Raw genomic sequence first — 22,778 nt, forward strand, 5'->3', positions numbered from 1 at the left:
ATACAGCTTAAGTCACTTACAGCTCACCTCTCCATGGGCATGTTTTCCTTGAGGAATAGGTTCTGCCACGTACAGCTCGGATCCCACCAGCCTAGGGATGCTGCGGAATGATGCCCGCACCTTGCAAGGCCATGCAGGATCCAGGCAGAACCGCGGCCCCTGGGCCCAAAGACACCCATCGCTCCCATCCGGCAGCTCATGACAGCGTCCCAGCAAGGCTGAGCGAGACGTGGGCTGAGGGTGGGTGCTGTACCCTAGGGGACCACCTGAGCCCATGAATCAGGGGATGGTGCCTGGAAGAAGTGTTGCACCTGGAGGCAACATAAGAGTTCAATTCCCCCGGGACAGGAAAGGAGAAGGCATGGGCATGCCATTCCACGGTCACTGCCATGCAAAGCGGTCCAGCCTGTTTTCACACGCTAGCTTCTCAACATGTACTTGGGGGTGCAGAGCTCAGCAATAGCTTTTTTTTTTCGGTTGTGCTTTGCATGTTGTGACAACAGGAGGCTTCGTTTTGAACAGCACTATGAAACCAGTGAGATAGACATAAGTATTAGCTGATACTCAGTACCAGGAATGACCTGTCTTTTATGTCATCTCACTGTTCTGGTAGAAGCCTACCAGAATGCAGGACACATGTTTTCCAACTCAATAGCAGGCATCCAGCTGGAGAAATGTGTTTCCCTGAATTATGGCCATATGCTATATATCCCACTTCAACATATCATATCATGTTCCATCTGCACAGAATTTGACACTATATAAAACAATCTGCTTTGAATTTGAATGCATATACATCCTCGCACAAAACAAAACCCTCTTGCTATGAGGCTAGGAGTTTAAATGCCCTGGAGTTTCTGGTGAAGTTTGTGCCGCGAGCAGAAAAGACCAGAACCAAAGCCGTAGGGAGGAGAAGGCATTACCACTGGGCTGTGCCATCTGATACGAATTCCACCTTCACACCAAGGAGCGTGTCCTGGGGGTTGCGGAGAGTGGACAGAGCAGAACCCGGAGCAGGAAATACGAGCAGACACACCAGGGCTACCAAGCTGTACAAAGCGTGAACATGTAGGAGTACATCGTTCAGGCTTTCTCGGAGCTGCTCTAGTCCTTTCACATCTGTAACAGTGCAATAGTTAAAAGGCAGCTAGAGAGTAGACGTCTCAGCAATTTCTAATATTATAGCACTCAGAAGTATAGAAAAATTCAGAAAATTTTCATGCACGTTGAAGGCAGCTTCTCCTCACACAGACTTACTGCTATGACAAGTCCATTGGGCAACACAGACTGTTTTTTGTTGTTTTTCAAGAAAATGCAAATGCTTTCAAATTGTTTGCCACACTTCTAACGGCCCCAGGGCAATCCCATCTGCCTCAACCCCTCAGGCATTCATCCTCTCCTAAGGATGCCCATTCTTCCTTAGGAAGAAATGTGAAGTCAAAAATAGTCAAGAAGTCCTTAAATGATGAACACTTCTTCTTTATTTCCTCTTTCTCTCTCAAAACCTTTCAGCCAGACTTGCTGTAGCTGTTTGGTGGCTCTGCTGCCTGTTTCGTCAGTGATGAATTTGTTTGCATTGCCTCCCAGCAGACCAGCCTTTGGCAGAGGCACATCCCAGGTTAAATGAGTTTTTAGACTCTAGTCTAAAAAAGAACAAAAAGAAACAGCAACTGAATGACAGAGAGGGTCAGAACAACTTCAGCACTGTTAATGAAAAGGGTCCACCCACAGGGCTTGGTGGTAGGTATGGACAAAAAGGGACAGAAGTATGTTTTACACAATCACAGTTCTGGCTGACAGTAGTCATTTATTTCACTCTAAAATAACAGAACAAAGCAACTAACTTTTGGAAGCCTGTGGATATACTGGATGCTGATCTTCTTCACTAGTGATAGACATATGTGGAGGGGTTGATGGGCAGGTATGTTGTATTCGGCTCACGGCTGTGCCGAGGGCCTGCAGACACATCCACAAACCACTTCCTCTCAGGTCTGGAGGATTCCTGGTTCAAGACAGACCAGAGCTTTCTGTTGCTTTTATTTGGTTGATCACAATAAGATCCAAAACTCCTCTCCAGAGTTCTTCATCTGAACCAATATGAGTAGTAAATGACAAACAGCAGCAATGCCAAATTAAAACTCTGAAGACATAAAACCCAGTCTCTGAAAAGTACTTGGGAGCCAGCTGCAGGACACAACAGCGCTGGGTGCAGAATATCCGCTGGAAGGCGGAGATAACTGGTTTTAGGCAGATTGAGGTCTGGGACTTCTTTGGACAGCATAAGCATCAACAGCAGATCATGCCTGGTGAATTCACAGAAGCCCATCAAAACAGCACATTGTTGTCGTGCCACAAGCCATTGTCTGGTTTATGATGGCAACAAGAGACTCTTGCCCAGCACAGGACTCCACCGGAGTGGGAGCGAACAAAGGGTCTCTCTCATTCTGAAGCATTCAGCTGGCTGTATTAAACAGAATGCCTTATATAAAGTTATGGGAGACATTTATTCCACTCTGCTCAGTACTAATGACATCCCAGCAGGAGTACTGTCCAGTTTAGGTGCCACAATAGGCATTGCAATAAATCCCCTTTTTCACATTTTAAGAGCAAAATTCAGGCCAGTATTTCTCAAGGGAGTTAATTGCAGATGAGTGCATAACAGAGTTTTTAGGAGTGCCATGGCATCCAATTCTCCCTGGTCTCAGGCAGTTTATGATGAAAAGATGTTGTGGTACTGCAGAGAGTGCTCCGTGCACTGAGCCCCTGGGAGCTCCACTCTGTTCTCTTCCAATGGCGAAGGACTGAGCAAGGCCCACCCCAGCGGACGTATTTTAAAATATTTCTCAGAGCGTATATGGCAAAGAAGGCAAAGAATGCCTGGTCTGTGCACCACAAGTGCCCAGTCTTACATATGTATCTGTCATGCCTAGATACATTTAGGTGCCAGGCCCTGTTATTCAGGTCAGCACGCCACCAACGATCCCGAAGACATCAGAAAATTCAAGAGCATGATCCCTAAAACTGAACACAGAACTTTACCTGAGCCCTCATTAGTCCAAAGCAATATGGAGCATTTCCCACCTCTAACACCCCAATTATTATATTCTGGAATATCCTGGGCAACAGCATCATTTATTACCTCATATTCAGAATTCATTCCACTATAAAGCCCAGATTCTTTCGTGCAGAATGACTGTCTAGGCAGATTTGCATCTTACGCTTGAGGTTATCCTTCCTTAAGTGTAATATTTTGCACTTGTTGCTATTACATTTCGCTGTACTTATGTCAAACCACCCCTTTAATGTAGCAAGATCATTTGGAAACCCATTTTCTTAAGTGCTTGAGTTACATTTCACTCAAATCAAGGAAAAAAAATTAGACTAGTTGGATATGATTTGTTCTGGATAAATTTGTGCTGGCTGTTTTATTCACGTTATCATTCTGCAATTGCTGTTATATGAAGCACTTGAATTTTTTGCAGTATTATTCAAAGTATTTGAGATATCTGAGACAGGTTGGCTGATCTGTAATTTCTGGTACCTTTTAATTCTTCTGTGTGTTCTTAAATACACTTGTTAATATATCTGAAATGATTGTGGTTAGTTCTTTAATTATACCAGCATAAAAATCTCCAGGACTTCCTGCTCTGAATACATGCACTTTATTCAAAAGTTCTTTCACTTCTTTTCCGTGGCCTGCGTTTAAAATGTCCTCACTAGCTCTATGTGTGTCCAGCCCCTCGTATCAGGTGTCCCCTACTTGCAAAGAGGGTGTTTCACACATCAGCCCGCTCTGTCATTTGTCCTTTGTTCACCGTCACCAAGAAGCAATAAACCTTTTCCTTCTTTTCTTCTCATTTCTTTTTCTGGCCCTTTTTGCATTCTTTATACTTCAGCCCGTCTCTTCTACTTTTCCTGGTACAGTGTCTTTGCTCACGTGTTGTATGACGAGTATCTGTTGCCAGATAACCAAGCGGCTCCTGACTCAGCCCCCCTCATTTCTTCCAATGCTGTCCTCCTTGCCAGCAGGATAGCTTCCCTCGGGATCTTTAAATAAGGACTTTTTCCAGACTGCCTGTTTCCTTAAGCTCCTTTCTCCTTTCGGCTCCTCCCTGTAGAACCTTCCCTCCCAATGTCCCAACGTGAGGAAATCTGCCTTGCAGCAGTCATTTGGTCTTGCTCTCCTCCTCTCAATCCTCCTTTTCCTCAGACACATGAGCTCCGATTGCCTTCTAGCCAGTTCCTTTTTATGAGTCGTATCTATCATAGCCTTATCTGGCCATGTCTCCCGTAACTGCCTCCACTCTTTGAAACAAAAAGTTGTCCCAACACATTCCAAAAACTTGAGGAACTGTCTGTGTTGTGCTGTTGGGCTGGTTTTTTTCCTTACAGCAGATATCTGGTTAGATAATGTCCTCAATTACCACTACCTCATATCCTCAGGACACTCCCAGTAGTTGCTAAAAAAACATGACATCGACCTCCTCCTCCTCATTAAGAAATCATTAGTAGAGCTTTACAGTTCCTCTCTATTTTATCTCCAACAGCTCTGTCTCTTGCCTCTCTCTGGCCTTCTACACATTCCTAATATACCAGATAATACTCTTCCCTTTTTTCCTGCTTGTCCTTCCTACACAAATTATACTCTCTCTGCTAATATTGAAGTGCTGCAATTTATTCCACTGAGCCTGTGCGATGCTGATTAAACTGTAGCCCTTGTTGTGTCCCAAGGCTTCCAGTTCTTCCTGTTTATTCTCCATACTCTTAGCATTAGTGTAAAGACATCTCAGATGTTTGGCAGTTTGCCCTTACGTTATCCCTTTTGTTCTTCTACGGCCCTCTTGCAATTTCCCACTTCCACTCTAGAAATGAGTTGTCAACCAGACCTCCAGTTTTCTTATTCACCTGAGGTCCTTCCTGCCCACCCAGTTGAAAACTGGTGTCCTAGGAGTCTTCTCACTCATTCTTCTCTAGTAATAAAATTCTCACGTCCTGCAAAGCGATGTTTTTTTCACTGATTAAACAATGCTCCCTAGGATGGAAATTCTCCTAAAAGCCTTCCTAAATAATGGCACAGAAAATTGTTAGTAGGAAAGTGGACTTACGGGATAGAAGTCCCCAGTCCAATTCCAGACTTTGCAGTTCCAGAGAGAGGGCTGATGGCGTACATAGTTTAAATGAAATGCTAATTTTGTCAAAATGCTCACACATGGGCAAATATAGGGTCCCATACTCCGCGTCAGGCTGATGCCGTGCGAAATTAGCTCCGGTTACAACCTCGGGAGACCCCTTCTAATTCCCAGCAGGACAATACACTAAATAGTAATGTATATTAGCTAAGACAGTGGTACTTTTCAAGGCTGCAGTCATCGAGGAACAGGCAGATGATGAGCACAGCAGGGATAATACGTTGACTCTTCTCCCTCACAATTATGAACAGCTGGAACATCCTCAGTTTACAACAGGTCTGACACTGCAAAGAAACAAGAACAAATATTTGGAAATCTAATCGCATAATATAGCTGAACGCTGACAAGAGGACCCCGCTCTAGGGGAGTATACTCCTTTATAGCACATGGCCGCTCCGCGAAAGAACAAATTACATGTTATTGAAATCTGCTGTCCTGCTGCCCAGCCTCTCCATGATTGACAAAGGTGAAGTTCAGTCACTCGACTTCCTCAAAGCTTCAGATGTGCTTCTGAAGCAAAGATTAAGAGGTTAGGAAGGACTATGTTTCATACAATGCGATCAGCTCTGTCCCTCAGCTGATATTCGATATTAAACATTGAGGTGTAAAGAATAAACATGTTTATTTTATACACTTCAGTAAACAGACTGACCTCTCACCTATGTGGAGATATTGAAGAGGAAGACTGGATCTACTCTTCATGAGGAAGGGGATCCAGCATTTTCCCACAAAAACCATTCACAAAAATATACGTTTCCCTTAAATCGATGTAAGGGGGAGCCTGTGGTCCAAAAAGGAGGTGCAGCCCTTACAAAGTGAAAGCTTAAGCCTGCATTTTTTTTTCCATTCAAATACTCGGAATTTAATTGTTCCGATGCATATCTATACTTCAAAGATGAGCCAGTGGTTTTCTTGTGTTTAAGCAACACAGCCAGTGCGATGGGTGAATTGTGTAACATCTGCTGATACGTATCACACTATCAGCCAGACCGACTTCAGCTGTCTTCTGTCCGCTGGTGTCTATTCCCACTACTTCATAGATTCTGCTCCCTCTTCTGGCCAGCAACATAATAAAAGAAATCATTTCCCCTTTTTAAATATGATTTTGAGCATGGGGAGTTGAGAAATGGAAAAGAAAATTCATATTGCTTTGGCAGGACAAAGAGATCTGAGCCGCGCATCCGCTGAATTTCCATATTTGGATTTCTCTGTAACAAAGGCTCGCAGTATTTGTGGTAAAAGCTGAAAAAATAATTACTGGTATTTTTTGTTCAGTTCACTGGTTAGTTCTTGGGGGGAGGGTGGGAGAGAGGAAGGGAGGTGCAATGAAGGAAAGACCATTGATCAGCTTTGCTGGATCTTTTTACTTCTCCACGGCACTGTACTGCTCCTTCTCAGTTTTGCACAAAAGAATATTGCAGACCTAAAAAAGGAAATGAGCAGAGATCCCCTCTTTAGGAATAGTAGACTTGCCAAAATGGGCAAGCAGTGTATTAGTTCTAGCAACTACAGCATATGCTCAGAAAGGCCGGTGTTTCCTCTATTTTAGTAAGTAGGATCCAAAAGGTTTGTCTCCAAAGCAGATACTGCAGATTCTGACTCTTTTTTGCCTTTTTTCAGGTCCTCTCACTTCCTTTGGAGGTTAACAAGCACAGACCAGGCATATGGGACGAAGGGCTTTCAAACCTCTTCTGGCCGTTAAAGGTGTCACCAAAAATCCAGCTACTGTAGGAGAAGGTACAAAACCGCTCTACACTGTACATCCAAGACAGCAAAATCTTCTCCGTTGCTTCTTCGAGGACTTCCTTTGAGGAGAGATTTCTTAGGCCTCCCACAGTAGAACTTTGTCTGCTGAAGCTCCCCAAAGCCACGTCAGAGGCGGAGCAGAAAGGACAGCTGAGTGACAGTACAGCTTGCTACCAAGTGTGCGAGGTATGGGCTTGCAACAGAAGCGATATTGGCTTTTACACAGAAAAGAAATTGGATTGAAAATCTCAGTGTATGGTTTTAGCTGACGCATCATCTGTACACGCGATAATTCATTTGCTCACTGGACATCCAAATAAAGACATGATTCATTCAGCCTTTGCTATCTGCAAATTTTGTAAAATTTCTGTTTTTTACATCATGTTCATTCCCAGTTGACAGCACCTTATGTATCCTGGTTACTTTTCCTTGGAGAGAATATTCCAGCCTTTTCAGACACCACCTTTCCATTACTTTCCCCTGTAAAGAGAGTGGGAGCTTGATCCACAGCAGAAGACTGAACTGGCACAGTCAGAGCAGCAACCAAAGTTCAAACCAGTCAGAACACCTCTAGCTGCCAACAGTGAACCCAGCTTTAAAATTAAAGCTCTTTCTAAAGCTTCTATTTCCGCATCTACTCTTAGTCATGAACCTGAAACATTATTAAGCACTAAAAAAGAAATACTCCCCTGGAAGTTGTACGAGCTCTAAGGCTGGACTCTTCTATGGGTCTCTCAGCGGCTGCTAGTCAAACACTTGGGCCCGATTCTGCAATCCTTTGTTCAAGCAGCAGTCGGGGGGGGGGGGGCGGTGGGGGTGGTGAAAGTTGGCCAGAGAAAGACGTGTGAGATCAGATCTTGTGATAATGGGGAAAAAAAAAATCCACTTTCCATGAAAAGAACCTTGTTTTCAAACACATTCCACAAGGTGAGCAGCTCTTTCAGCCCTTCTACATATAAGATGAGGCTTTCCCCTCCCGCTGCCCCCCCCCCACCCCTGACCCAAGAGTGGGGCTCACAGCCCCCACGCTGCCTGCACCACCTTCTCCCCACGCATCGCTGCGAGAGAGGAGGGGAATCCTTCCCTTGGTGAAACACCTACTCATTGAATAGTTCTTCATTATCTAAGAGATAGCCAGGAAATATTTAATAAATATATTACCCATTGCATCAAAATAAATATCATTTATAAAACATTCATTGTCTTTTGCTTGTCATCATCATCATCATACAGTGTATATAAATGTGCCCAGTACAGATGAGATTTACAAAGGTTTGCCTGAATTTTGTCCCTTAACGCATTCTCCCACTTACAGTAATCATCGCATAAAATGCATAAAAACACAATGCAGCTTTATGCCACCGGCATAAACCAAAGACGAAAGTAAAGATCTTGTGAGAGTACAAAAAGTCTTCAGATCGGAGGAATGGCTTTAGGTACGTCTTAAAGTGGCACTTGCTCCAACTCAACTCTGCAGCATTTTAGAACTGGAGCCAACGTTTACTTGAGAACTCAGAATTACTTAACCAAATAATAGAACATATAAAAGCAAGCTGACTTTTTGGAAAAAAAAATGTTTAATAATACAGTAATAGTTGTAGTATCGTCCAGTAAAGGTGTATTGTAAAAATGTTCTGAATATTAATTTACCTCAGATAACTTTAGAGTTGTAAATACTTGCATTATAGTGAGGTAGACAGTAAAAAAAAAAAAGTTCTTTTCTCCATTATTAGCACAGAATTTAAATCTTGTAATAATATCTTAAGGAAATGATAATGTTAAGTAAGGATGAAATATTTGATTAATGCTTAATTCTGTACAACTCAAATATAAACTTTTAAAAAATATTAGAAATTATAACATTTCGAGTGCATATAATGTTTTGTACATTAAAAAAAGAAATGCATGTTGTTCATCTCCATTTTGCACTTTTCAGTCTGTTTAAATAAACAAATATTTACAACTTTTATATGAACAACAGTGCATCCAAAGCAAAATGTGCATTTTAAATTATTGCTCCTGGTCGAGTCTTTTTATTAGCATTTTATATTATTATTCTCTTCTCTTTTTTTAATTTTTTTTTCACCAGTTTGTAGCTCTGCGGAACCAGATAAGCCAACAATTCTAGAAATCAGTGGGGCGAAGCCTGGAACTACGAACATAATAGTTACATTAAGAAAGGGCTAGGCATGCTTCGAAGTGCACTTTCCTCAGGTGAAGCCACAGCTGAGACCAAAGGTGGGAAAGGAACAGAAATCTTACACAAAACGCCTTTTCCAGCACAACATTTGCGTATAATACTGCTGCAGGTTGCGAGGGCTGCCGAGCTAGAGCGACCTAGAGATGCTGGCAATGGCATCCTTGCACCGTTCGGGAAATCCGAAGGAATCTCCTTTCCAATCCACCCAGGTTGCGCTTTCTGTAACACTTCGCTCTTCACAGTTTGTCATTGCTGTTTTAAAATGAAACCTAACTGGTAATTACAATCTCGAGTAATTCTTTTTTTTTTCCTTCTTTTCTCTTTCTTTTTTTTTTTTTTTTTCCTTTGGGGGGGTGGGGTGGTGGGGGGCCGTAGGCTATTTCTGGCTGGTAATCTTGCAGGAATGTGAAAGAGAGAGGGCAGAAATGAAACAGCCCTTTTCAGAGCAACTTCAGAGAGAGGGCTCGGTCTGCTCCCTCTCCCTCCCCCGACTCTTTTTGTACTTGGTAAATTGACTTCACCTTCGGCGGGAGGAGGACAGATCGCCAGATAAACCCGGGGGGGGTGGGGGGGAAGGGGAGGAGGGAAGGGAAGTGGGGAAGGGACCCGGCGGGGGCCTCGCCGCCTGCCCTGCCCTGCCCGCTCGCCACGGCGCTGCCCGAGCCCCCCGAGCCCCCCGCTGCCGCGGAACACGGGCACCGGGGCCGCCGCCGCTCCGCGCTGCCGCCCGCCGGTCCCCTTCGCCCCAGCCACGCTGCGGGCGGGCGCGGACCGTCCCCGCTCGCCGCCGGCGCATCTCCGCCAGGCGCAGGCCCGGGCTGCCGTCGAGGGGGAGGATCCCGCCCGCTACCTGCAGCCGCAAGACTCCACCACCATGTCCTCGTACTGCTTGTACACCACGTTGTTGCCCGCGTCGATGTAGAGGATGCTGATGGGAGTCAATTTGGTGGGGACGCAGCAGCTGGGCGGCGTGGAGCCGGGGTCCATGGAGTTCATGAGTGTCTGGATGATGGCGTGGTTCGTCGGCTCCAGGTGGGAGCGCAGCGGGAAGTCGCAGACCCCCTCGCAGTGGTGGGCCTCGTACTCCAGCGGGGCGATAATCCAGTCGTCCCAGCCCAGCTCCTTGAAGTTGACGTGCAGCGGCTTCTTGCTGCAGCGCAGGCGGGACTTCTTGCCGTGCCGCTTGCCGTGCCGGCTGGCGAAGGCGGTGCGACGCTGGCGCCGGGGCGGCGGCGGCGGCGGCGGCGGGGGCGCGCCCAGCTCGGCCCGCAGCTCCCCGAGGAGGCTCCGCCGCCGGGCGCGGGTGAAGACCACCAGCAGCCCCCGCTCCTGCGGCGGCCGCGGCCGGCGACCGAAGCCCAGGCTCCGCAGGTCCAGCCAGCGCGGCGGCCCGCGGTCCGCCCAGGCCCGCAGCTCCAGGCACAGCCGCTTCCCGGGCCGCTGCTCCCGCAGGCCCTGCCGCACGTCGAACACCTCCCAGCCGGCGGCCGGCGCCTCCCGCGGGTCCAGGACGCGGGAGTCCAGCGGGCGCGGCGAGAGGCAGGGGAAGAGCTGCATGTGCAGCGGGGCGGCGGGCGGCGGGCGGCCGCGGGGGGGGCGGCGGAAAAGCCGCAGCTCGGCCCCCACCAGCTCCTCCGTCTCGGAGAGGGTCGATACATCAAACACATACTGCTGCCGCCTCAAGGGAGCGGGCGAGAGATCGTCTGCGAGATAAAAAATAATTACAGTCAGTTGCGCTTGGGGGGGGGGGGGATCTGCCGAGAGGTCTCCGAGGAGGGGAAGGGCGGGCAGGGCCGCCGGCTGCCCCGCCAGCGCTGCTCCCGCCCGGCTCGCCCCCACCCCCCAGCCGGGACCGTCCCCGCAGCGGGACCGGGGGCTCCGCAGGGAGCTGGGACGGGGGGAGGGCGGGGAGAGGAGATGGAGAACGATAAGGGGAAGAGGAAGGGAAAGGGAAGGCAGATGGAGAAGGAGATGGAGAAAAGAAGAATGAGAAAAGGAGAATGAGAAAAGGAGAAGGGAGAAGGAGAGGAGAGAGAGAGGAAGAGGAAGAGGAAGAGGAAGAGGAAGAGGAAGAGGAAGAAAAAAGAGCAGGAGGAAAAAGAGGAAAAGGAGAGTAGGTATGGAAGGACCCACACCAGACAGGAGACTGCTATCCCACACCAGAGGCAGCCCTTGCTCCACGCACAGCCTCTGCCCATCATCCTCGCCAGCAATGTAGGACTGGCAATGTCTGTGCGTCTGCTCATGTACCTTACGCACACATACATACATATACACATATATATATATTCTCCTCCAAGAGAAAAACCTGGACTTCTTTTTTGACACATTGGTGTACGAAGTGCAGTGCAGAAAGCAAACCAGATTCCCCTGAGCTGCTTTCCAATAAAATGTTTACAACCCAGCAAATACAAAAATTCCCAAAGCCCCTGGGTTTCCCCAGAAGCTAGTAAAGCTTGTGTAGATTTCAATAGTAAAAGTGTCACTGGAGCCTCTGTTCAGCAGCCCCTCGCCGCTTTTCCAAGCTCAGCCCGCTCCAGGGGTAGAAATGGAGACTGAAGAAATATACAGCCCCCTGTTATTTATTGATATCAAAGGTCATAGCGATTCCTAATCAGTGTATTTCACAACCTCGGCTCTACCTGACAGGTCTGGGGGAGCCTCCCGGGTGGCAGGAGGGACAACGGGATGATTTATGCAAACCAAGACCTTCAGAGGCGCCACGGCAATGTAAAACTCAATGCGGATTAACGTGCAGTTAATCAGTGTGGATTAGCATACTCGAAAGTCGCCCTGCGTCGCTGCAACAGGGACGCCACGAGGGAGATGGAGCGTGGACAAGGAGTCCACTCCAGGCCACGGGAGCCCACGGCGGAGCGCACCCCTCCCGCACCCACGCGTGTCCCCGGCTGCGGAGCTGGAGCTACGCGCCGGGGGGGAGCGGTGCGAAAAATAGGTCAGTCCTTCCAAGGCATCCCGGAGAATTTGGAGCCAGGCCCGCCGCATCCCTGCCCCCGCCGCCCGCTGCAGGCTCGGCGGTTTCCCCGCGGGGAGGCTGCCCCTTCCCCGGTGAGGAGCGCAGAGCCGGGGGCCAGCGGCAGCCCGGCCGGCCGCGCACCCCTCTCGGGGACATCCCGGGGGGCAGTCTGCAAAAAGACGCACACAGAGCCCGAAAAATGTCGTCATAGCCCCAGGTGACGACAACAGCTGCTCTGACGATCAGCTGAAAAGTGAAATCCAGCGGGAGCTGCCGACAAGCGCTGGACGGTCTGGGCAGCACTGCAAGGAATGAGAAGGATTTGGCCCATGGGTCGCTTGTAGGTTTGGGGGTGTTTTTGCGCCCTTCACACATTTGTGGCCAGGGGATTAGATGCGCCTGGGTAGCGGGACGAGGGTCTGGCAGCTCGGGAGAGCTCTGGGGCCATTGTTCCTTCTTCAAGGTGGTCCCGGCCAGGACTGGGGGCTTCAGACAGGAGATGTGCATCCCGCGGGCAAAAACGCCCGGGTCCCCTTCCTCCTTCCCCTCCTCTTTCTCCTCTTTGGCTTTCGCTGCGCCCAGCATCTATCAGATGCCCGAGCATCCGACACGGCGCAGACGAGTCTCCTGGCCCCGCCAAGCTGCCTCCAACGATCCAGCGACCGTCGAGGAAACCAGATCAGCGCCTTCCCCTGCTGGGCCGAGCCGGGCCTGGGCACAGCTCTGCTTTTAAGCCATCTCTCTGTCTGTGCGGAGGGGGACAGACGGGACGACGACTCAGGCTTGGTTTCAAAGGAAGATGCTCGCCCTGTTTGGTAGTCCCCTGTCGCGATGGGTTGAAAGTGGGGGGAGCGCTGCCTCCAGCCCCCTGTCCCTCCGGAGCAGACATGCCCCCCCTCCCCTCTCCCGGTGCTAATCCTGTCCGGTTCCCCCGCCCTGGGGGCCCCGCATCCCTGCCGGGGTGCGGGAGCAGGGTAGGGGGGGGGGGAGGGCAGCTCTTTCCAGGGGCTGGGGGGACACGGCGGCCCCTCCGGGAACCCTCACGCAGGCGGGCGGCTACGGCGCGGGGACTCGTCCCCCGCGGGGGTGACATCCAGGCGTGCGGGTTAGACGGGAGGGAAGTGGGGTGGATTCCCCGCGGGTCCCCGCTGCTGAATCATAGAATCATAGAATCTTCATGGTTTATACAGCGGTTTATAAAGGGTCTGCAGAGCCCTGTCATGCGGCGGAGCTGGGGGGAACCAGCTCCGGTCCTGCGGGTGTCGGGGGCTTGCTCAGGGCGTGCGCCTACAACGCACTCCCCAGCAGCATCCTCCGAAGCTCCAGCTTGGAGGAGGTTGAAGGCGTTGCGCGGCCGCTCCGGCTGGCTCGGTGGCATGACAGGTTGGTGACACGGCCAAAAGGCAGAGAAATATGTCCCCGGGCAAGCGGGTCTCCCAGCCGGGTTTAGGCAGCACCGATTCCGCGCTGGAAAACTCCGCCGGTTCATGCAGCTGCCGGCTCCCGCTCCTCTCCCGGAGAGGGGCAGGGCTGACGGTTGTTTCAAATAAGCAGCTTTGAATCCCATCAGATAAACGCTATTTATTCACTCTTGTAACCTAATAATTCCAGATGAATACATAATCCTAAACCAGTACTGGCTCGTTCCCAGCGCAGTCGAGAGGGTGGGAAAAGCAGCGGCAGGCGGGGAGGGAAAGCGGCACCTCGGGAGTCTCCGCAAACCGGGGAGAGACGGGTCTGGTTTGAGGACCCTTTTGTTCCAGCGAAGCTGCCGCCTTCCCAGCACACAAAGAGCGGCAGCAGGGATGGCGTGGGGGCACCCTGGCTGTCCTCTGCCTCCGTGTGAGGAGCACACGCGTCCTGGGGGCTCTTCCTCTTCGGTTTTCCTTTAAACACAAGGAGCGGCTGGGGTGAAACCCGAGGTTTCTAACAGCCAGCTCGAGATCTGCCTTTTTTCTCGGGCCAGTTGAGGTTGTCATAATCGTTATTCCCGTTACGGAAATATTCGGAGAGAGCAGCAAAGTCGCCTCACATCCAGACGGGCTGGGGAAAGCCACACTGCAGAAAATGCACTGAAGGGGTGGGTTTATATTTGTAACGTTAATTTCGATTAATGTTAGTTACGCAGTAAGTATGCGTATTGTTTCGACTCTCCGTGGTTTATTTTTTCGAGCGGAGATCAAATATTGGGAGCGGAAAGGCGGGGGAGAGGAAGGGAGCAGATCTATCTGTGATTTAAGCATGTGTCAACGGTGGGGAGCCCTGCTCCGCTCTGCCCTTCCCAAAACGCCGGGGCAGTCGGAGTGCCCCTGTGCACCGGCGGGGCGGGCGGGGACCGGGAGGGGCGCGGGCCGGGGGGGCTGCGCCGAGCCCCCGCACGCCTCCTGCCCTGCTTTCCTCTGCTTTGCGGTGGCGGCGGTTTTATCATCTCCGAGGTTAAATGAATGACTGGGTCGGGACGTTTCCTTTAACTCCCTGTGTGAACCCTCTCCCGCTCCTCGGCTTCGCTTTCTCGCCGGCAGCCGGGGCTTTGAGGCGAGCCGGGGGTTAACGAAGGCTACACAAAGTTTCCCTTTTCATGGCAGATCAGGTACTGGGCTCCCAGCCAATTCATCAGGGCTCAGATCTTAACTTTACATCACTGCAAATTATACCCAAACCACATTCAAGAAGAATTTTCCCATTCCCAAATTCTCTTTCAAGCCGTATTTAAACTCGCAAACCAAAAGCACATTTGCAGTTTAAAGACCCTTTGCAGGCGCTCGCTCAACAATAATCTGGAAATTAAAACATATATCCCTCGTAATTGCGAGGGGCTGCCCACACGTTGTCTGCAGAGTCGCAAGGCTGACAGGTATTTCTTTCGGAGCATTACCCGAGCTGTGGAAACAAGGGGCTGACTCTCCATGTGTGGTATTTCTCCCGGTTTCAATTCCGCATCTCCCAGCGCCTGCCTCGCCGCGGTTTTTTATTACACCGGGTGATTAGATTTAAATGTTTCGTTCGCTTCGCTATCGGGTAACTGGGAAAGACCACACCTTCTTCGGACGAGCTCCCAGTCCTGCCAAAACCCCACCGAGCTGATGGAGGGCTGTTTCCTTTTTTTTATTATTATTTTTTTTATATATTCCCTGGAGCGGGGAGGCACCTGGCTGCGATGTACCTTTGATCACCGCTTTACCCTACCTGCGCCGGGAAGGCTGCCCGCCCTCGCACCGCTCCCCGGCTCGCCGCTGCCGACGGCCGCCTCCCGCCGCCCGTCGTTCCCACGAGCGACGCTCGGCCCTCGGACGCAGTGGGACCGCCGCAACACCCCCGGGGCATCCCGCAAGTCTCCGTCCCCCTCGTCCGCCGCCATCGCCCCAGGAGATGGCCGAGGCGGAAAGGGGCTCCCTTGGGGGGGTTCTACCTGCTGTAACAGAAGTTAACAGAGTCCCCTTCCCTTTCCCCGTTTGCGGCCGTTTCGCTACCCGAAATACTTCGATCGAGGGAGGAGAAATCATTTCTGCGAGGTTATTCTTGTTGAGAAAATCGGACTGAATATTCCCAGCGCTCGGAGCTAAGGAGCGGAGCGAGGGGACGCTTTGGAGGATACTTCTGAGCGATATATGTGGAAGCGCTGTGATACAGCAACACAACATACAGATCTGGCCACAGCTAGCAAGGACTGAAACGTCCCCTTTCGCTCAGACACCAGACTTCAGGCACGCCAGGACGCCCAATCTCAGTTCCAGCCTGCCCCGAAATCGCAAAGAAACGAGCATTTCTCCGATCGGCCGCTTTTTTTCCTGTAGGACTACGAAGCGAGGAGGAAAATGTGGAGGGCGAGGCGCCCGGCTGCTGTGCCCAGCGCCGGGCTGGCCCCGGGCTACGCCGCGTTTTCTCCCCGCGGGCCGCTAGGTTCCCGGTTGTGGCCAGTCCGAGCTGCGCCACGGCATCGCCCCGCCGGGGGCGGAAACTGAGCAGCCCCGAAGCGGAGAGCTCGGTCCTACCGTCCCCAAAAGGAAAAAAAAAAAAAAAAAAAACAAACAAACAAAAAAAAACCGGGGCCCTCTTAGCAAGCCCCGCAGGGGGGGCTTCTGGATTTAAAAATTAAAAATAAAAAAACAGGGTCGTGTTCGAAATCAGCCACCGGAATGGCTTGATAGGCTTTAATTTCTCCTTCCCGTTGGCACAGCGGCTCCGCGGCCGCGCGCCGCCCCGCCGAGCTACCTGTGCCGCGGAGCGGCCGCGGGGCCGCGTCGCCCGGCGCTCGCGGGCTCCGCTCTCCCCACACCGCCCTCCGCGGCCCGCTGCGCTGCTCTGCGCAAACCCCCGCGCCTTCGAAAAAGAAAGCAAACAACAAAAATAAATTAAAAAAAAACCCCAACAAACAACAAACCCTCCGAAATCCCGGATTTTCAACGGAGAGGGACGAGCAGTGCGTCCCTGCGCTCCGCGCCCCAGCCCCGCGCTCCGATCCGCTCCCTTCCGCACCTCCGGGCAGCGCGGGGGGTGGGGGGTGGATGGGGGAACCCCCCAAAAAACCAAATATCCCTCAGGCGCAGGCAGCGCGGAGCCGCAGCCCGCTCCCCGGCCGCCACCGGCCCCCGCGCTGCCGGATCCGCGGGCGCGGAGGCTCCGCCGGGCCGGGCCGCTCACTCCTTCCGCGGCCGCACGGCGGGGATGGGAAGCGGCTGCTCGCTGCCGCGCTCCGGCCGTCTGGTCTGCATTAGTGTTTTTATAAGGGGCTCAAACAAATCGAATACAAGGTCACCAAATAATTAACAGTTGTGAATTCCCTCCTTCCCCATTAAAATACTTCCCTGCTTATATTTCATTTTCCTTCTGCCAACGACAACACTGCCTGGGCAAAGGCGCTGCACAGATTACACTGTATTGCAGCTTTCGGTCCACCCAGAAACCCGCTGTTTTGCATAAACATGTTGCACTAGATGAACTTCAAGTGGGATTTACGCTCTTTTCTTCTGCCACAGGCACAGCCGGGCCATTTCCAGCTTCAGCACACGGGACCCCCCTCCTTCCTCCTGTCCCCTCTCCGCACCCCACTCCCGACCCTAACGGCAATAGCCAAATAACGACGGTAGGACCCCTGCCCATCTGAATCAGCTGCCTTTCGACGGGAACACGAAACTGCAGAAAGTTGACGGTGAGGGAAAAAGGAGACGATCTCGACCCATTTCGGTCTCCCCGTCCCTTAGGCGCGGAGCTCAGCATTCCGTATGCGGGAGCCCGGCCGTGGTACAGCGGCTGCGGGCAGCTCTGCGGACACAAAAGGGAAAGGCGAGGTGAACCCACGGCAGCCGGCCCCTGTGGCATTCCCTTCCCACGGGAGATCCCTTTGAAAATCGCGCTCCCTCGCACCCCGGCTATTTCTTTTTTGTTTTCGGTTTGTTCCGAGACGCGCCGCGTTTCTTGCTGGCTGTGGATTTGCTTGTTTATAGCTCCTTTCTCCAGCTCCCTCCTGCTCTCTCTCTTTTCTCTCTTTTTTTTTTTTCCTCATTTTTTTTCCCCCCTCTGCCTGGTGGAGTCCTTGCAGCTCCTAATTGTCCTGCCTAACTGTGGAGCTCCAATGCTGGGGGTCCTGAGGCCAGCGAGAGCACCATCTGCGTTTTAATGAGTTACTTCATGTGCCAACAGTAATTTTCCTACATTCAGCTAGGTCCTGTCTGATCTTGCGACCGTAACAAGGGGGAGCGAGTGGGGGGCGGGAGGGGATGGAGAAGGGGGAATCGCAAACCCTTTCCCCACTTTCTGCGCCCTTTTTCTACCACTGGGGGGGGAAATATATATATATACACATATATATAAAGCAGTAGTGTGGCTTTCTCCCCCTCGAGCTAGCCTGAAAGCGATCTTATTAGCTTCGAGAGGGAAGGAAAGACACAGCAGGCGAAGAGGAGCCGTTGCTGGTGTCCGCCCCGAAGCGCTGTGCCCCTCTGGGCTGCGGCGGGCGGTGGGACGGGCTGGCTCCGGGGCCGGGCGGCCGGGGGCTGCTGCCGACAGGAGGCGGCCGCTCAGCTGCCTTTCCCGCGGGACGCTTCCACGGACACCACAGCAGCCCCACGCCGTGCGGGAAGGGCCTTTCTCGGCGGGATTAAAAGCTGCTTCGGGCTCCTCTCCTGGCTGCCGGTCCCCCCGAAATGCTGCGCTGAGGGATGCCGTGCGGGCAGGAGCGAGGGCCACCGCCGTCTCCCCCGGAGCTGCCGCTTAGGTAAAGAGCAGCCCATCTAATTGGGTCAATTTGGGCGGCTATATTGTCTGCAAATGAATTGACAGAAATTCCGCCCCCCCCCCCCCCCCCCCCCGCTTTCCCCGAGCAAAAGCTGTTCATCATCAGCACAACTCCAGCTCGCCAATTAACTGGGCTAGGAGCCCACGGGGAGGTGGGCAGTAAAATAGCTACCACTTCAGAGGAACGGAAGCTCTCTTGAAGTTTTTTGGTGATGTGCCATTGGCTGGTCCGCTTCATTATGGGAGACTAGACAATATTTGATATGTTATGACATGAACACTCAATTAGATCACTGAGTTGAAATACTCCAATCAGTGGCTTGATGCTAAGCAACCCTCAGAAGGTCCAGCAGAAGGTCACAGCCTGTGACACATCAAATCAAAATCAATGGGGAAAAGTGAGGCTTTTCCTTAATCAAACCAGGACTTCTGTTAGCAAATCACTTCCCCGGGAGTAGAATCTCCCATGCAGCAAGATGAGATAAATTTGTTAAATTAACTGTCTTTCTTCTGGTTATCAAGAATAAGATGATCTGGAGCGCGGCTCTATTTCCCCGCGGCTGGCAGACTTAGCACCCCGTTTGTTTCCTCTCCGGCGGGGAGAGCGGGCCGGCGCCTTTCTGAGGGCTGAACTTTTGAAACCGTATTTCTAGAAAGCGACTCCTCTCCCACTCCCCGCCCTCCTTCCCCCCCCTTTTTCACAGCGACGAAGAAAACAACCCCCGTAGGGCGAAGGCGGAAAGCAAAAACCCGGTGTCCCCCCTCCCCTCGGAAACGGCTGGGCGCTGCCGAGCGCGGGGGGCACCCACCGTGGGCGCTTCCACGCACCCACTCGAGCCCAGAGGGGCGGGACGGGCACCGGGGCGGGAGGGGAAGAGCCCCCCGGAGCCCCTCAGCGGGGGAGTGCCCCCCGAACCCCCGAGGCGATGGGGCAGGGGGCTGAGCCGTGGGTGCCGGGAGGAGGAGAGGGTTGGTTTGGGTTTGGTTTAGGGAGCGAGCGGCTCCTGTAGCTCCAGGGAAGCGGGAGGTTTTCCCGGCGCTGCGTTTCGCCCTGGAAGGGCTGGGAAGTGGGGAGGTCGGCGACCTTCCCCGGCTCCCGGCAGCTGCGGGACGCCGCTGCCAGCCGCCGGCAGGTACACGGGCAGGGTCCCGCGGGGGGCGCGGAGAGAGGGGAGGGTCTTCAAATCGGGGAGGGGGAGAAGGAAAGAATGCATAACCTTCATTAATTAGTTTGTCGTTAATGGCTCACAAATCAGGGTAATATTAAAAAAAAAAAAAAAGAGGGCATTTTGAGGGAGAGGAACTTCTCTTTTCCTCTGGATCGCCGAGAAACCTCCACCCGCTGCCCGGGGTACGAGCTATAAAACAACGAGAGAAAAGCAAAGCAGGGCCCCGGCCGGGGCTGCAGGTCGCGAGAGGGTCCCGGGAGCCCCGCGGCACCGGTGCCGCCCGGGGAGAGCGTGGCTGGCCCTGGGGCTCCGCCGCCCGCCCCGTCCTCTCCCCGACTCCGGGCTCTCCGCCCCGGGGCAGCCGAGGGCCTGGGGGAGCGGACCCACCGCCATCCCCGGCCCGGCAATGGGTGAGGGCCAGTCCCGCACGCACCGGGCGGGAAGGAGGTAGGATGCGGCCCCGAAGAGAGTCCGGGCCGCCCCCCGCTGAGCCCCGGGGCCGGGAGTTACCTGGGCTTCAGGCTGCCCCCCCACCCATCCCCGCAAGCGGAGCCGGCTGCGTCCCAGCCCCGGCGCTTTCAAACGGGGCTGGTGCTCTTCCAGGTAACCCCGATAAAGCGACCCTAGGCGAGAGCAGCCTGAGGCAGCAAATGTTTGCCCTCGGTCAGTTTGAACTTTCTATTTGCCTTACAGCCGCAGCGATAAGAGCGATCCTTTCCTCGGCAGTCGGAAAGAAACTAGAAGAGCGATTTTTTTATTTTTTTTTTCAAGGTTGCTTTTACACCCACAGTGCGCCTGCAAAGCTGGGGCGTGTTTCCCACCACCCCGTGATGATTCGGGGACGAACACGCGTGTTTCTCGCACGCAGCATTTACGGTCCGGGTTTAGCGCCGCGGGGCAGATTGTTTTAAAATAAAACAACGTGATCCACAATTTACCGAAAGATCCGCTTTTCCGCAATACCGGGGGGGCGCGGGGGGAAACACCAGTGACCGATGCAACGCCTTCCTCGCCTCCCCAGGGCCAGGCTCCGCGGGACGGCAGCCGCGCACCGCGGAGCGCCGCGGGAAGGGGCGCCCGCAGCCCCGGGGGGACGGTGAGGGGCTGGGGGGGAAAGGGGGGGGCAGAACTTACCTCGTCCCCTGTCTACAAAACTAGTGATGGTGTTGGCGGATTTGGACGACTGAAAAAAGCTGGCGTTGATGCCCAGTTTCTCCGCGATGGAGTAAGTCCTGAACAGAGACAGCATGTACTCGTGGGGTTCCGCCCGCGGCAGCGCCCGGCCCACGGCGTGTCCCCCTTGCCGTGGGCGGTTCTCCCGTGGGGACCGCGGCACCCTGCGGCCCCGTCCGCCCTTGGAGGAGGCGGCGAGCTCCGAGGCGGCGGGGAGGGAAGCCGGGAGGCAGCAAGGTAAATCCCAGAGGAGGCTGGCGAGCAAGGCGGCGGAGAGCAGGGCCCGGCGTGCATTCATAGCGAGAGGCGGCGGCGGTGGGGAGGAAGAGGAGGGCGGCCCGACGTGCGGCTCCGGCGGCCCACGGAGCGGCGCGGGGACTGCGCGGCGGCGTGGCGCGGAGCGGGGACTGCACCCGGGCGGGCTCGGCCCGCAGCAGCCCGCCCCGCCCCGTGGGTACCGCCCCGCCGCGGACCGCCCCGTGGGGGCACCCAGCCCGCCCCCGCGGGGCGGTGCGCGGCGGGGCGGGACACCCCGCCGTCGGGTGCTCGGGGGTCCCTTTGCTCCCCCCTCGCTGCGGGCTCCACGCGGGAAGTGGACACGGGGGACGGGAGAGATGCTGCAGGTCTCGCTGCCACCCGTCGGGTGCCGCGTGTCACCGACCGAGCAACCCATGGGAGCATTTAGGTGCTGCGGGTGCTGTGGGTTCGCGTGTGGGCAGGCTCCGGCAACGCAAATGATCTTGCTTAAGCCTCTCTCTATTCCCACCACTACGTGCCTGCCGAGAGCTTGGCCCAAAGCAGGGGTCTCTCAAGGAGAATTTGGCAGAAAGTGGGAGTCTCACCATGGGATGCACCAGGGCCCAGGTAGCAGGCAGCTTTGGGGCAGGCCCTGCCGCTCATCAGAGAGAGAAGGGAAAGCGTAGGAGCAAAGAGGCTAAGCAAGGCACAGATCCTCCTTGCGCTGGTCCTCCAGCGCTCCACTGCTGTCTTCTGCAAGAGGATTTATCCATCCCTTTTCATTTGGCTTTTCAGAGGAACACTCCCCAATATAAGACTTGTGCCAGCTCTCCAAATGGTTTCATGCAACTACCTACTATGATTCACAGCCATGGAGAAAGCATGGCAACAAGCTTCTGTTACCCTACCTGTCCTGTCCCCTCCTTGCTTCTTCCCGACCTCCTTCTCGTGCTCCTGCCTCAACCATTGCACTGCTGCTGCTGGCAGCCAACCTCTTCTACTTCCCCACATTCTTTCATAGAATCATAGAATCGTAGAATCATAGAATGGTTTGGGTTGGAAGGGGCTTTAAAGATCATCTACTTCCAACCCTCCTGCCATGGGCAGGGACACCTCCCTCTAGACCAGGTTGCTCAAAGTCCCATCCAACCTGGCCTTGAACACTTCCAGGGCTGCAGAAGTGTTCCTTTGCCCTGCGCTGAGCTTCTCTGCTGTTCTCTCTTGATCTTCCCCCGCTGTCCCCCATTCTCCATGTCTTCCTACTTCTCCTACCTGTCCCAGCTCTGCCACTGGTGGATTTACCGCTCATTCCAGCCAGAGGTGCTGCAGCCTGAAGGTCACATGCGTTTAGCAGTGAAAGCTTAGTCTATAGCAAATAAAGGGAATTTGTCTTTCACCCCGGGTTGAATCTGACATCTCTGACCACACTCCTTCATCAGCAGCTGTTCTTTGTGGACCGTGCAGTTGTACATCGAACTTTCTTGTCTTTTTCTTCCCCCTTCTCATTTTCCATCAAGAGAGGGCAACTCATGCAGGACTTTTGGCGCCACTTCCAGTGCAACGCACACATCAGTGTGTGCCTGCTCCTGGCAGACCCAGCCAGGGCATATGGAGCAGGCATCTATCCTGGTAGGTCCTAGTTGGCCTGTGGCAAGCTCAGTCCCACCGTGCTCCCCAGCTCTTGGGCAGAGATGTTAGGGGAGATAAGGATGGTGAAGGGGACATTCAGATCAAAAGAGCGTCTCAGATTCCAAGTGACCCAGGCTGCATCTGCACTAGGGAAGAAGATAACTCCAAGGCTGGGGCTCACAACCCTCCACACATGGCTTAGTGAGTTCCCTGGCGTGGTTTTC

At 53.3% G+C, this 22,778-nt stretch overlaps 1 protein-coding gene across 1 annotated transcript; it reads right to left on the reverse strand.

Moving 5' to 3' along the window:
* Positions 1 to 8,047: 8,047 nt before the first annotated feature.
* On the reverse strand, positions 8,048 to 21,071 carry GDF6 (growth differentiation factor 6). Its single transcript, XM_074577476.1, has 2 exons — positions 20,650 to 21,071; positions 8,048 to 10,838 (listed from the first exon to the last, which is right to left on the reverse strand). Exons 1-2 carry the CDS (start codon positions 20,984 to 20,986, stop codon positions 9,982 to 9,984), a joined length of 1,194 nt encoding a protein of 397 aa, XP_074433577.1. The 5' UTR covers positions 20,987 to 21,071; the 3' UTR covers positions 8,048 to 9,981.
* Between the last annotated feature and the right edge of the window lie 1,707 nt (positions 21,072 to 22,778).

Source organism: Larus michahellis, chromosome 2 (genome assembly GCF_964199755.1).
Source record: "Larus michahellis chromosome 2, bLarMic1.1, whole genome shotgun sequence".
Lineage (NCBI taxonomy): Eukaryota > Metazoa > Chordata > Aves > Charadriiformes > Laridae > Larus > Larus michahellis.

Excerpts from the sequence above, each read along its gene's own strand:
- GDF6 (XM_074577476.1), bottom strand. The coding sequence starts at position 20,986 with ATGAATGCACGCCGGGCCCTGCTCTCCGCCGCCTTGCTCGCCAGCCTC. Across the intron at positions 10,839-20,649 it reads TTTTGTAGACAGGGGACGAG|ACGATCTCTCGCCCGCTCCC; the intron begins GTAAGTTCTGCC and ends TTTATCTCGCAG.